We start from the raw sequence: 14,557 nt of genomic DNA, 5'->3' as shown, positions 1-14,557 counted from the left end.
CGGTTTCCAAACCTCAGAAATGATACTGAACTTTCCTGTTCCATTGAACTCAGCATTCACTCAGTAGTTGCTGTCTTGTGTTCGGAGGTGAAAGGAAATACAGGCTTATGGAAACAGAAAAGAAGAGCGTCAAAATAATGGAGTCGGAAATATTGAAGATCATCTGCGCCAATCAAGGATCAGTTGACACTGATTATTTGATATTGAATCTCGGCTTAGGCGATGAAATTCATAATATCATTAGTAACCGAGATATATTTACTTTGTGTAGGCCTTTTGGGCAGCCGAAGGTGGTGGCCAGGACCAGACTGAAACTGTGCAGAGTCAGAGTGTGTCCGGGATCATGCAGGACGCTGCACCTTTGTAAAAAGTTCCTCCTCACCGGATCCTGTCCGTTCACTCGGTCGAGGTAAATAGCCTATGTTTGATAATGGTGTAAGGCCTAACGTGAGTCTAATGAATGTTGGGTTATTGGAGAGGCTTGTGACTACTTCAGAGATATCTCAGTTGTTTATAAAGGAAGCTTTATTGTTGAAATTAAAAATGGTATTGTTTCTATGTACAATTGAGTGCAAGTTCACATTTGTCAACGGCTAACGTTACGTCAAAAAAAAGGAAAAAAAAGAAACATGGACACGTAGGAGCTTTACAGGTTAATTTAGCTATCACAATGAACTCTGATGTCCGTTAGACTTTTTAAGTAGCTTCAAAGTCAGAATAAGTCTGTTTAAAGAATAGTCTAAGTGCTGAACTACTGAACGTTTTTGGAGTTTTCCTGGAAACCTGTCTGGTGTACTGTTTGTCAGTCTTTATTTCAAGCTAACCAGTTGCTAGTTTTAGCTAGCTACATATTTAATATACAAACATGAGAGTTCTATCAATCTTTTCATAACATTTGGCAAAAAGACAAATATGTGTATTTCCCAAAACGTCGAACTATTGTTAATCCTTGACGACATTTGTCATATTACGTTAATGCAAATTTCATATGTCCTTATGACAGTAACATTAGTGGTAGCATGATCTTGCTAGCTGTGTTTACAGTTCTGGTGCAATGGTGACCATTAACCCTCTTAGCATGTCCCTGTAGAAAAGGTTTGTCTCATTCAAGAATAAAACACTTAAGTGTGTTTAATACCTCTTTACAGCTACTACCATAACTCATGTGTTTAGATGTGCTACTGTGTTGTTATCTTTATGTAGCTCTGTCTATCATGTTTTACTTTTAAAACCGCTATACTATTTGCAGATGTCAGACTTTTCAACCAACGTAGGAACGCATAAGAAACATTTATATGATTTCATTAATATAGCATTTAGCCAATTTGTAGTTACAAAACATAATGGAGGAATGTATTCTTTTACAGAGCATCTGTATATTAAAAATGATACTCATAACTGAACTATGTGTGTTGTGTTCCTGGATGACAGGACAGGATGCAAATTCTCCCATGAGCTGGACTCTGATCACAATGCGGGGTTACTGCGAGAGCATGAGCTGGAGAGTCTGAGCCGGGCCGAGCTGTGCACACTGCTGCTGCAGAGCGACAACTGGCTTCTGCCTGATGTAAGTTTCACTACATACACAGGATTCGTCCAGAGTGGTTTTTCAAATCAGATTGTTGTAGATCAGTAAATCAGAGCTAAAAACTGCTGCCTCAGTGCATGGAAGGGTACACAGTAGGGATATATATTTTTCCTTAAATATGACATTTTCTGACCCAAGTGCAGAAGCACATTAGCTGACCACAGCCAGTCTAGGACTTACTTCGATTTACTTATTTCTGTAGTGATAAGTATATTTTCTACATATCAGCCTATTTGGTTTACACATAAAAAAAGTAACTATTTTTTTCCAAAACAGGAAATTGTTTAGATATATATTAAAACCTAGTTGTCAGATGCTGAAAATATGATTGCAAGAAACCCTAGAGTCCTTTAGAGTAACAGAAGTTTTGTTGACTTCATCAACACTTATTACAGTAGCTGTATAACGTCTTTATTTGTCATCTTAAAGGAGTTGGTCACTGAAAAATGAAATGTCAATATCACAACAGCAATTTCCTGTTTGTTGTTTTCCTTGCTTTTTGCTTTGTTTGATTGTAACCACCTTTTCTCCCTATACCAGATATGTCATAATTACAACAATGGTGGCGGGGAGTTCGGCCTGTGTCAGGAGGGTTTCGCCTGCAAGAGACTGCATATCTGTGAGAGGTTCCTGAACCGCGACTGCACCTGCTCCAAGGCTCATGATTTTAATGCTCCACAGCCATACAAGAGCCTGCAGGAGAAAGGCGTGCCTGAAGACCTCACTCATTCCCTGAAGTCTGTTTATGCAAACATATTGGCTTTGAAGTACACTGACAGAAACCAACCAAATCTTTCCAACAACACTGACGCAAACAGCGACGATGGCCAGAATTACAGAGGGAGAGGGAGAGGTAACGGGGGCAACAGGGGAAATAGAGGCAACAGAGGCAACAGAGGCAACAGAGGCAACAGGGGCAACAGAGGCAACAGGGGCAACAGGGGCAATAGAGGAAACCCACGCAACTGTCAACCGGCGCAACAAACCTCTTCAACTGATGACATCCTTGCTGAAATCAACGCCTTAAATCCGTACAGCGACGATGGAATGAACGATTGGCTAAACTCTTCCACCAGTGACATCTCCGTTGCTGCCAGCGGCACCGATGCAAGCAGCGACGATGGTCAGAAAAAAAACCAAAATCTGAATAAAACTTCAACAGCTGTCAGAAAGAAAGACGGGAACATAGGCAGACCATCAACCAGTTCCACTAATGACAACCCCGGTGCTGTCATCGACGATGCAAACACCGATGATGGACCGAACAGACGACAAAGGCAAAGGCCTGTTAGAGGTAAACTACGCCAGCTGCAAAAGCTTTTATTGAAACAGTTTTCTGAAAGAACTCTAAACTGTAAAAGAAAAAAAAAAAGCCCAACACCACTTTACAGTGCACTTTTTGTTTGTTTCCTTCAGATAAAACTGAGATATGCATGTTCTTCATCAAAGGAAACTGTATACATGAGGGTAAGTAACCAACGATACATCATAGATCATCACGCAAAACAGTAATAATTACACTTATTTTGTGTACTTTAGAGTTTAGAGCATATCACGTCCTCATCATCAATCTAGTTTCTATGACGATGTCTTCTCAGAGCGATGTTTTAAAGCTCACGACAAGATGCCGTACAGATGGGAGGTCAGAGAGGACAATCAATGGACCGCCTTGACTGATAATGAGGCGATTGAGAAGGACTACTGTGACCCTAAAAACACATACAGGTACTCTCTACTCACGTTCAATGAGATCGTAGTTCTGGGAAGATCTAATTCTTAAATTCAACCTTAAGATGTATACTGAAACAACCAATTTTATCAACTATTTAATGACAAAAAGCTAAAAACCTTAAAAGGATAGTTCGGATTTTTTTGAAGTGTGGTTGGATGAGGTGTATTACCTTCAGTAGATGGTGGTCAGCACGTCCCCAGTTTGGAGAAGCAAGCAGGGGTACTGGCACGGAATCTAAGCAATGTACTGCTGTGGTCGAGGCAACACGTGTTGCAACATAATTTATTATTTTAGGCACCCTAACAAAAGGCCATCCTAAAAACATTAATATCAGTTTCAGTGTATGCTATATTTAGAATATTTTTACCGCTTTACCTTACCGTCAGACAGCCCTTTATGACCTCTTCAAAGCCACCAGACTCCTTAGCCAAAAACAGTAATTTTACCTTGCATAACAAAGGAGTCGATGAAGGCTGCAGCAGACCAGCAACGTCCGTGTTCTCTAGAGATGAAATTACTGTTTTTGTCAAAAAAGGATTTTGAGAAATACACTTATTCACTTTTTTTGCCGAAAGTTAGAGGTTTGAGACCACTCTCACCCGCAACGCACCATACCACACCACTTCTTGGTCGCCCCGTGAGGCAGGTCGTGGAATATCGAGCATTGACTTGAACGGCCGCGATTGCTCGCGGTGGTTGCGGTGCCTCCAGGACGCAGCGCAGACGCGCCCGCTGGAAAATAGGGGTCATTGTCTGTACGGTAAATATGCTACAGCCAACAGACCCTTAGCTGAAGAGGAACTCCCAGTATTGAGCCAATGTTTTTAGCAAACTAATGTACTGGTAAAATGTAGTACTGTAGTAATGTAGTATTATTTACTGTCAACATGAATTGTATGAATTAATAGTTATCTATTCTGCTGTCTTTAGTCAGCACCCCTACAGCACCCCACCTGTGCATTTTGACACAATGACCCGTGGATCGAACAAAGTCCGACGACTCTCTACCACAAACTCTTTGCTTGAGCCAACCTTCATCCACACCACTGAGTGGGTTTGGTACTGGGAGGACGAGTTCGGAAAGTGGAACATGTACGCTTCAGCTGTGAGTAACTGGAGTTCTACCTTTCCTGTGTCCTGTGAAAGCTGCTTTCATCAAAATTCTGAAATTGAGATGTCCCAGTCTCCCCAACCTGCAACATTATGTTGCAGCCAATCAAGGTATATACTGTATTATCTGACGTTTTTATACGGCTGATCAAAGTCCGAAGTCATTACTCTCCAGTAACGCCACGTCATTAAAAACCTAATAAACATTGAAACCGTTACTCATAGATAACAGTGCGAGTTAGCAAACAGTAGAGCAGCATGAAAAAGTAGCAGCAGTAGGCAATAGTTTTATTGAAGATATGCAAACTGACAACTTGCCTCGGCAAGCCAAGCTATTGGAGCTGATTTGGGCTAAAAATGGCCACTTTACCTTTTATTTCAGTGACATTTTACAGGCGTACCACAACCCTAAATGCTACTGCAGTGACAACTGTTCACTGCAGCAAACTTACGTTATTTAAATTTTGCACAAGATAGTTAAGAAGTGAGGCTGTCCTAACTTGGCTCTGAAATGGAATTTATATAAGGATCCATTATCTGAAACCACTTATCCTTTTTGTCTTGGATTCTGCTTTTTAAGGGACAGACATTTAAAAACTCAAATCACAACAATACTTCCCACTTTATCCTTCCCACTCATGGTCTACTGAACCTGTGCTGAACTGATGACTACATGTGTTTACATAACCCTGCAACTCTTTCTTAAGCTGCTACCCATGCACATCATTTAAGTATGAATTGTGTTTTTTATGGCTCTACATCCACACACACAAAAAATGAAAAGAGGCAGAGATGCTGCCACACAGCCTGTGCAAACAGCTCAGGCTATGTGGCAGCATCCATAAGGAAAGAGATGAGCAGCAGCGAAGATTGTAACCGGATTGCATACATTTGAATTTCCATCCATCCATCTTCGTCCGCTTATCCGGGGTCGGGTCGTGGGGGCAGCAGCTCCAGCACGGGACCCCAAACTTCTCTTTCCCGAGCCACATTAACCAGCTCCGACTGGGGGATCCTGAGGTGTTCCCAGGCCAGGTTAGAGATATAATCCCTCCACCTAGTCCTGGGTCTTTTCTGAACTTACCAGACTATTCTGAACAGTCAATATATCCACATTATTGATGATTATTTATCTAAAATCTCATTGGTAAACTATTTTGTAAAAGCACCAATTCTCGACCCTACAATATTGTCGCAATATGGACATTGAGGTATTTGGTCTAGAATATCGTGATATCTGATTTTCTCCATATCGCCCAGGCCTAGTCGGATGTATCTGGGGCGGGAGCAAGAAAGTAAATACAGGAAGAAGGTCCTGTGTTGACTAGTGCATATTTCTTCCATCTCCGTGGTCACACCAGCTCATTTCATTTAAATCATCAGACATTGTTTTGTGAGTGACGTTACTACGTCTGCTCTGGTCCCCGAGACTTCGTTCTACTCTGCCGGTGTCTGTCTCCAACTTTAGCGGTGACTGGTTTGACCACGGAAATGTGAGTGACAGACGGTTAGCTTGACTGCTGTCTATTTCTGTGAGACAAACTTGCAAGCTGCTACAGTTTGCATGTTCTACCGCTTCGCAGATTGCAAAACATACCTTTCTTTTAAAGAAAGGCATTTCATTCTCCAACCCTCAAAACTGAGCGCTTCTAAACAGCAACGGTAATTCTCTTTTTGCATACCACACTAACTGGCTCCTGATTGGTCATGTTTTGAGGTAAAAACAGACGTATCTGTCTTGTGTCGCAGGCTGGTGGACGCAAAGTAGCAGACGTAGACAGTCCTACACTGGAGCAGAAGTTTCTGGACAATGACAAAGATGTGGTGGAGTTCACCGCTGGTTCACAGTCATACTCACTCAGTTTCCAGGGTAAACCGATTTCACGCAATTTTCTCTGTGTTCACAGTTTTGTGCATTTTTAAAACATTCAAGCCGTTATAATCTTTTCTTTTCCTCAGACATGATACAGACAAACAAGCAGTATGGCACCAAGAGGCTTGTGAAAAGACGGCCGCTGTTTGTCTCCGCAGCTGATGTCAAAACAAAGAAAGTGAGGTACGACATCCCAAATATACTGTTGGTCCCGCTGATGTTTTCCACCTTTTGAGAAACATTTAATTAAACCACTTCACAATAAAACTAATCCTAATTCTACTTTGCTTTCTGACCACAGAAGGCCTCCTGGTCAACTAAATTTGACCGATGTACCCAACCACTGGGACAAGACACAGATTCCTCATACAGGATACAAGGTATTGTGAAAACACTACATATGGACTGCAGGCTGGACTCGATGGTGTTTTTTGCCTCCAACGGCGCCTTCCAGGCAGCTAACCCTAACCTCAACCCTAAACATAACCATTGCCGCGCTGCCTGGGAGGAGACGTTGGGGGCAAAAAACACCAAAGACCGCAGGCAGGCCAGTCTAGTACCCGCACTCTTTTACTACGAAGCCACGCTGTTGTAACACGTGCAGAATGTGGCTTGGCATTGTCTTGCTGAACTAAACAGGGACGTCCCTGAAAAAGACGTTGCTTGGATGGCAGCATATGTTGCTCCAAAACTAGGGCTGTCAGCATTAACGCGTTAATCGCAATGCGATTAAGGGCAGAGCGTAACGCGTACATTTTTATTAATCGCATGCCGCCATTTATTAATTTATTTTACACTTCACTCGGCTTCACGTCGTGCCTAACAGGCTACTATTTTGACCCTTTGCCGCACCGTTACTTATCATCAAGCTGCGATACTTCCTCCTGCTGCAGGCATGATGGAGAAAGACAGCAGCAACACGATTCTGAATGGAGCTTTTAAATTTCCAAAACTCCCGGACGGCTTGTAGACAAGTCGAAAGCCATATGCACATTGTGTAAAGCCGAATTAAAATATCACCGAAGCACGTCAAGCTTGAGCTACCACCTACGAGCTAATTAACGTGACTCAGGTTGATGCTACCCACTAGCATGCTACCCACTCAGGCAAAGCAGTATTTTGGAGAGTGCTACTTGCCGACCTGTGGATGAAACCAAATCCCCAAAAATGACTACAGCTCTTGCAAAATGGGTGGCAACTAACTGCAGACCTGTCAGCATCGTAGAAGACTCGGGTCTCAAGACGTACTACGGTTGGCATGTTCTGACCCGTCTCATTGCCGTCGAGGGGGACAGTAGTTTCACCATACACAGCCTGTATGACACGGAGAAAGCAGCTAAACTTGAACTGCTGCAAGGTGCTGCAAACGCTGTCTCATTAACCGGTGATCACTGGACGTCAGTGAGTAATCAACATTATTTAGGCGTTACTAAACACTATATTGACTCTAGTAAGGATAGGGGTTTTTAGTTTTTTAGTTAGGTACTTGTAGGAATTGTGCAATAATGACAGATTCACATATTTTTCTTTTGTTTACAGTAAATAAATAATAAACAATTACAAATCTTAAAGTCAAGTTCATAAAGTAACTTTCTTTGCATTCATTTGATTCCCAATCAAGATACACTGGTAAGAATAGCTTTCCATTGTTAATATGTGCTTAAAAACAGTTCTGAAATGCAAAATAATAGAATTTTAATCATGATAAAATATGCGATTAACTATAGAAATTCAGCGATTAATCGCGATTAAAAAAAAATTAATCGTTTGACAGCCCTGTATGTATAGTATATATGTATATACTTGTTTTTAAAGATTTACATTACAATTCATTTATTTATCTCACACTTTTATCCAAAGCGACTTACAATAAGGGCATTTAACCATGTGGGCACAAACCCAAAAAGTGCGAGAATCCTAAAGATTTACTTTCCCTAGCGACCATCATGCTTGGGCTGGATTGGGCTTGGCTTGGAGTGCCACGGATAGGGTAGCAAAGTCAGAAAGTATTGTGAGGCTGACTAACACACTGTTGGCTTTGTTTTTTGTTCTTTTGTTTGTTTTTTGACAATAACCAACAATTTTAAATAAAGCCAACTTAATTCTGAAGTGGAAATAAACTACTGCCTTGAAGGAAGGGCTGGGTATTGTTCAAAGATTTTCGATACCGGTACCAATACTGTGACTTTGATACCAGTTCCTAAGACAGCCAATCACAGACATTATTAGATCTTGGTAGAAGCATGCTGCTTGCTTATTGGACATCATCCACGCGAGTAGATTTCACACCATACTGTCCCATACTAGACCATTCCCCCGGACCCCCCATCGGCCTCCAGGACCCGGTCAGAGCTGTCCCCCCCCTCCCTCCTTTCTGGAGAGTCCTTGGTTACGGACAGGGTGAAGAGATTAATAAAAAAAACATGGAAGATAGATAAATAAGTATGCAAACAAATCAGTAAAGACTATTTGACAGACTAGCTGACATGAAAGAACAATTAAGACTTGCTCTATGGCCAAGGCGACTTTATTAACTCCAAAGCAGTTGATGGAAACATGCTAATTTTGGATATTTGCATTTTCTTTTTTGTGACATTTCAAAAGTTTGCTTGACAATTAAATGTGAGGTTCACAATTTTTTGTGTTTTTGGCCAAAAAAAGATGTGTCTGAAAAAGATTTTTTTGGACAGAATAAAAAAATGTAGCCTGGCTAACAAGAATTTCTTTTCTCTTTGTGTTTTCCAGCGAGTCCCCCTGCAGCGCTCCTCGGATGAATTTAAGGAGATTGAAACTCTTTTCTGTAAAACCATGAGAGGCTTTGACATTGTCCAAATTGAGAGGATTCAGAACAAAGCTCTTTGGGAAGTCTTTCAGTGGTACGTAGGTGATTTTCATGTGCTTTGTCTCGCAAACTTACGGTATTATTCATCCCAGTGGTCGTGTGTTTAAAATAATCTTCTTAGCTGGGTTATTATTGTATCTGCTCAGATAACCATCACTGTCTGGTTGTTAAAGCGAGAGTATGTAACTTTTATAAAGAAGAAGCAACACATTCTCCCTCTTACAAAAGAGAAGTTGAACATATAAGCAGTAAAATGCACCGTTGCTCAGTTGAGGGCTTTTGCTGCTACAGCAAGTAGCCTAAGGTGGCTGATGTTAGACAACTTTCAATAGATATTGCTGTGTAACTGCCATTACTGAGTCAGTTCACTGACTTTATGACTTTCTACTTGTTCTACTCTTTAGGGGGAATTACTAGAATTGTTGGGGCTTTGTAAACTATAGAGTGTGGTCTAAACCTACTCTATCTGTAAAGTGTCTCGAGGTAACTCTTGTTATGATTTGATAATATAAATAAAATTGAATTAAATTGAATAGCCACGAGTTAGTATGTATTATTATTCCGTGGCTGCCACTTGTGGCTAGACTGGGTAAACCCAGCCCGATCTGCCAGCGATTTGATTCGCCCTGCAGCTCAGGCTGGAAACCTGTACGTTTATCTATCCTGCTTCCGTTACAAATCTGTGGGAACCAATCACAAACTGGCTTATCCACCTGGCGCGCTATTGGCGGGTTTAACACGATGACGATAGAGAAGTGACCAAGCAGCTGGTTGTTTACATTCAACAAGTCGGCCACAGAAGCGCAGCAACCCGTTGATGCCGCTGTCGCTGCTACGTCACCCGGATCGCTGGTCTGATTGGTTGAAGGACTATCCAATTGCGCACAGAGTCATTTGAACTATGCCTGTTGATCACGCCTCTTGTGCAGTAGAAAATACAGAGCAGACTCCCCAGACTAATGTTCAATCTTAAAAGATTGAGCTTGTTCTGGTGATAGCCAGACTAACTTGTGGCCGCTGTTGAGCCAAAGTACGTATTATAGTCTCATTCACATTACACACATTGCTAAATGTATCAACCTGATTTAAAGTTTCTGATTAATTTTTCCTAAATAAAGGCAGAAAAAGCAGATGAAGATCAACACCAAGGGACCCAATGTGACTGAAAAAAAGCTTTTTCATGGCACTGACTCTAAATACGTAGATATCATCTGCCACACCAACTTTGACTGGAGAATCTGTGGAACTCATGGAACAGTTTATGGCAAAGGTGAGTTGAAGAAACATTCATTCTAAGCCGTTTGCTGATTAATGTTAAACAGTTATGTTGTACACCTTTGTTTTTGTACTTAGTGTTACTTACTTGGCAATACATCCTTAGAGGATGGGAAGGTATCTTATACGAATCCTAAAATGTTAACATCAGCCCTCAATGCGCACTCAAATGTAAAGGGGCAGTTCTCCCCAAATTTCCTTTTTACCCCTATCTGGTGTTTAAACTGTCCATCAGTATAGCTTTAGAATAGTTTACTGTGGTTCAGAAAGGTCATAGCTCCTCCCAAGACGATGGATTACAATGGATAGCAATCTTCTATTTAGGGCTTAAAATGCCAAAAAAACACTTTTTTACTACACTACATTTTTAAAAACAGCAGCTGAAACAATTAGTTAATTGACAAGTCGATTGACAGAAAATTGATGAGCAACTGTTTTGATTATAGATCAATTGTTTAAGTCACTTATCAAGCAAATATGCCAAACATTCACTTGTTTCAGATTCATGATTATGTGGATTTGTTTTTTTTTGTTTGTTTTTTTTTTGCTACATTCTGACATTTTATAGACTTAATTAACAGATCTTACAATAATCTCTGTGTCCAAACCCAGGTAGTTACTTTGCCCGGGATGCAAAATACTCCCACAGCTACACCAGTGACTCTGATGTCAAATCCTTGTTCATCTCACGGGTGCTGGTGGGAGATTACACCAGAGGGTCCTCCGACTACGTCCGACCTCCTCCTAAGGACGGTGGAGACATAAACTTCTTTGACAGCTGCGTCGACGACGTTATATCCCCTTCCATCTTTGTCGTGTTTGAGAAGCACCAGATCTACCCCGAGTACCTGCTGCAGTACAAGACCACGCAACCGCCCGTTGACTTATTTGGTACTGCGTCAGTACCGGCACCGAGACCAGTACCAGCACCCAAACCAGTAGCGGTACCGAGGCCAGCTCCACAAACAATCAGACCAGTTGCCCAACCCAGTATATCGGTTTATCAACACAGCACACCCTCACACCAACCCAGTACATCCGTTTATAAATCCAGCACACCCTCACACCAACCCAGTACATCCGTTTATAAATCTAGCACAGCCTCATACCAACCCAGCACTTTGACTTACAAACTCAGCACATCCTCTTACCAATACCAACGCAGCGGAATAGTTAACCAACTCACGTCATCTCCATCTCCTCCACCTTCCTCACCGAGTCCGAAACCAAAGAAGTCTGATTCCTGTGTCATTGCTTAGGGACAAAGCTGTAAGACCCAAAAACGAGGCCTTTTGGTAATTAGGCAGTGATATCCTTTGAAGTGTGAGGAGTAGAGTGGCTTCAATGCAGTAGTGTCACTTAGACTGCTTATTTAATTAGAAGACCGTATAACACTAGAATGATTAATTCCACGGATAAAAACAGCAGTGCAGTAGAAAGAACAACAGTGAACAGGAAATATTAATGACAGATCTGCCAAGTTCACAAATCCAAATGTTACATGACTTTTCAATTTCCAGAAAATCTGCAGAAGAAAATGCGCCTTTCCATCCACCGTTGTTATGCGAATGTTAGGAGATAAACGGTTGGTGGCACAAATTCTCTAGTCGGGTGACATGAAAGCACTGCAGTAGAAGAGGGCCCAAGAAGATGACGTACTGTAAGGCGTCAAACTTCAAATGAACGAAAACCACGTCGAAAACGCAACGGAAATATAGCATTTCTGTTTGGTTCATGTTTTTATCTGCCGCTATTTTTTGTGTCTTCAATGTGGGCTTATCACATGTATGTCATGGTTTATTCACTAAGTCTGTTTCCATTGACCGTTGCACTTTTATTGATATGTGGTTAACATAAATACATGTAAAATTAACACATTGATTAATACATTTTGCTCAGGAAATGTTTTTTTTATGAAATGTGATGAAATGAGGTTTTGTAGTTCGTATGTAAGCCGTTTCTGTTTCACACAATTTTTTGAGTGTGCAATTGTTGACCGCACCACTCGCAGCTTTTGTTTCATTTGCTTACACAAATAAGTAATAAGTAAATAATAAATGAATGTAATATTATTAACTGCACACAGAATCACTGTTTTGGTCTGCATTACATTGCGCTGTTTGTTACTGTGGGAGCTGCAGTCTGACTCATAAGTAAATTGAAAACGCCACCAGCGGTCGGGTTGAGCCTCTTAGTGAAATGAGGCAGGGCATAAAAGATCATCAGTATGGCTGCTGGTGCTCACTGTGACATTAGGGCTGCAAATCACCCACCAACACACACACACACAGAGTATACATACACTAGAAACAGCCTCCTGTTGCGTTTCCTGACAAACTGCACTGTATGATTGTGAATATGTTTGCATATTCAGATGAGATTTCACTATACTTATGCACCCTGACTTTTTCATTGGATCATTCCACACGCTGAAGAAATGCATCGATTTACACTAAAGCACAGTATCAGAGTTATACTACACCTTGGTGATGTTTAACTTTATGCAGTGATTTATGTTTCTGTATGAACATTAAGACATTCATTTGTTTTAAACCAGAATGCATTTTTCCATTTTACTGTCTTCAGGCATTTAAAAACATGACATGTACTTTGATCAGTGCAAATGTAAATAATCTGATCTAATAAACTGAAAAAATCTCTGAAATAAACTACTTTGGTACTTTGAGCACTTTCTATGACAGCACTTGATGGGAAGACATTTAGCCAGATGCTCTTTGGAGCTGCTGGACCACCTATGGTGGAAAAAGATCTGCCGTTTAGCTAGCTGGTGAATTTGTGAAGTCTTGTTTGTGAAATAATTTAAATTTAAAAGAGGTCAGCAGGTCCAAAAATAATCCCGAACCTATAAATGTACTCATAGGCCAGTGGTTCCCAAAGTGGGGACCGCATACCCCCAGGGGTCCTTGAGGGGGTTTCTGGGGGTCTGCAGCAAAAGGTATAATCATTTATTTTTACTTTAATTCCATCTCAGTAACACAATGACATATTGTATGACTATTTTGGTCATGGGTTTCATACATGTTGTGTAATAAAATAACCTGACTCCGCCAGATGGATTGATTCGCATTTGCTCGGCATATCCATCTGGTTGGAGAACTTTTGGGAAGGGGCGAAATACTGGTTAGCTAATTGGATAAACCATCTGCCTATCACCACCTATGTTGGTGATAGACGGGCCAAATCAACCAATCAGATCAACGATGTATCAAACATGTTGTTCAGACTGAACAGTCGCTTCTCGTTGCGTCACACCTAAACCCGCCTCAAAATCAACGCTGATTGGTCGGTCGTTTGGCGAACAGCTCCAAATTTTCTCTGTCTCAAGATGCCAGACTGATCTGCGAGTTGAAAACTGGAGCTCGCGAGATCAGGACGGTCTCACGAGGCTAGCAATAAAACCTCCAAAGGCAAAATCCTCTCAGATGCGGGGGGGGGGGCATGGGACCAAATCTTAACAAATGGCGGTCCGTGGTCTAATTTGTGTCAGTTTAGGGGTCCTTGACGTGAAAAAGTTTGGGAACCACTATCATAGGCTACCATAGTTTCTGTTCTGGCAGTAATGTATTGGGTGTGTGGCATGTGTACTTAATTAATAGAAACAATTTCAACTGCTTTAATATGTTCTTAATTTATGCAACTCTGTGCCATTTCAAAATGAAATTGTATATTGATGTTAACCAAACATATGAGTGGATTCACAAGCACTAGGGTATACTGGGGATTGGTGGCGGAGGACTTTTTTTCCCAAGGGACTCGTGCTGTAAATGGTTAGAGCACTAATCGGGAACATTTATTCCACTTTGGTTAAAAACGTAGCTTTTTTTGTGAGCAGATAGGCAAACGACTCTGACCGTACAGTAGATTACGAAGAGACAATTCCCAAGGTGAAAATTGGATTTGGCTGTCACAACCACTGCGTCCATTTCTCTGCCAACCCGTGCTTCATTATGCATTTGCTGCCCATTAGGATGGAGCTGTCCTATGGGAAATGCAGCTGTGCTCCGCGGCATGCAACAGCCCACACAGTGACAGTAAATATCCACTGACATTAACCAGCCTAAGCAGCTACTTCCTGTCTGTGTCTTGCCCTGGCTGCTGTTTGTTGGTAGACAGCTG

The 14,557-nt window shown here is 41.4% G+C and overlaps 1 protein-coding gene across 1 annotated transcript; it reads left to right on the top strand.

Annotated features, from left to right (window-relative positions):
• The first annotated feature begins 46 nt into the window (after window positions 1–46).
• LOC144537755 (protein mono-ADP-ribosyltransferase PARP12-like) lies at window positions 47–13,106 on the top strand. The gene is made up of 12 exons (XM_078281616.1): window positions 47–409; window positions 1,432–1,567; window positions 2,129–2,882; window positions 3,005–3,055; window positions 3,187–3,313; window positions 4,251–4,425; window positions 6,180–6,300; window positions 6,390–6,486; window positions 6,605–6,683; window positions 9,049–9,179; window positions 10,264–10,415; window positions 11,033–13,106. Exons 1-12 carry the CDS (start codon window positions 108–110, stop codon window positions 11,677–11,679), a joined length of 2,772 nt encoding a protein of 923 aa, XP_078137742.1. The 5' UTR covers window positions 47–107; the 3' UTR covers window positions 11,680–13,106.
• The last annotated feature ends 1,451 nt before the right edge of the window (window positions 13,107–14,557 follow it).

This window comes from Sander vitreus, chromosome 23, assembly GCF_031162955.1.
Source record: "Sander vitreus isolate 19-12246 chromosome 23, sanVit1, whole genome shotgun sequence".
In the NCBI taxonomy this organism is placed as follows: domain Eukaryota; kingdom Metazoa; phylum Chordata; class Actinopteri; order Perciformes; family Percidae; genus Sander; species Sander vitreus.
Note: the sequence above shows the minus strand (reverse complement) of the source record. Positions and strands in the feature narration are given on the sequence as shown.

Coding starts and splice junctions, on each gene's coding strand:
- LOC144537755 (XM_078281616.1), top strand. CDS start 108: ATGGAAACAGAAAAGAAGAGCGTCAAAATAATGGAGTCGGAAATATTG. Junction 410..1,431: donor TGTCCGTTCACTCGGTCGAG/GTAAATAGCCTA, acceptor CCTGGATGACAG/GACAGGATGCAAATTCTCCC. Junction 2,883..3,004: donor AAGGCAAAGGCCTGTTAGAG/GTAAACTACGCC, acceptor TGTTTCCTTCAG/ATAAAACTGAGATATGCATG.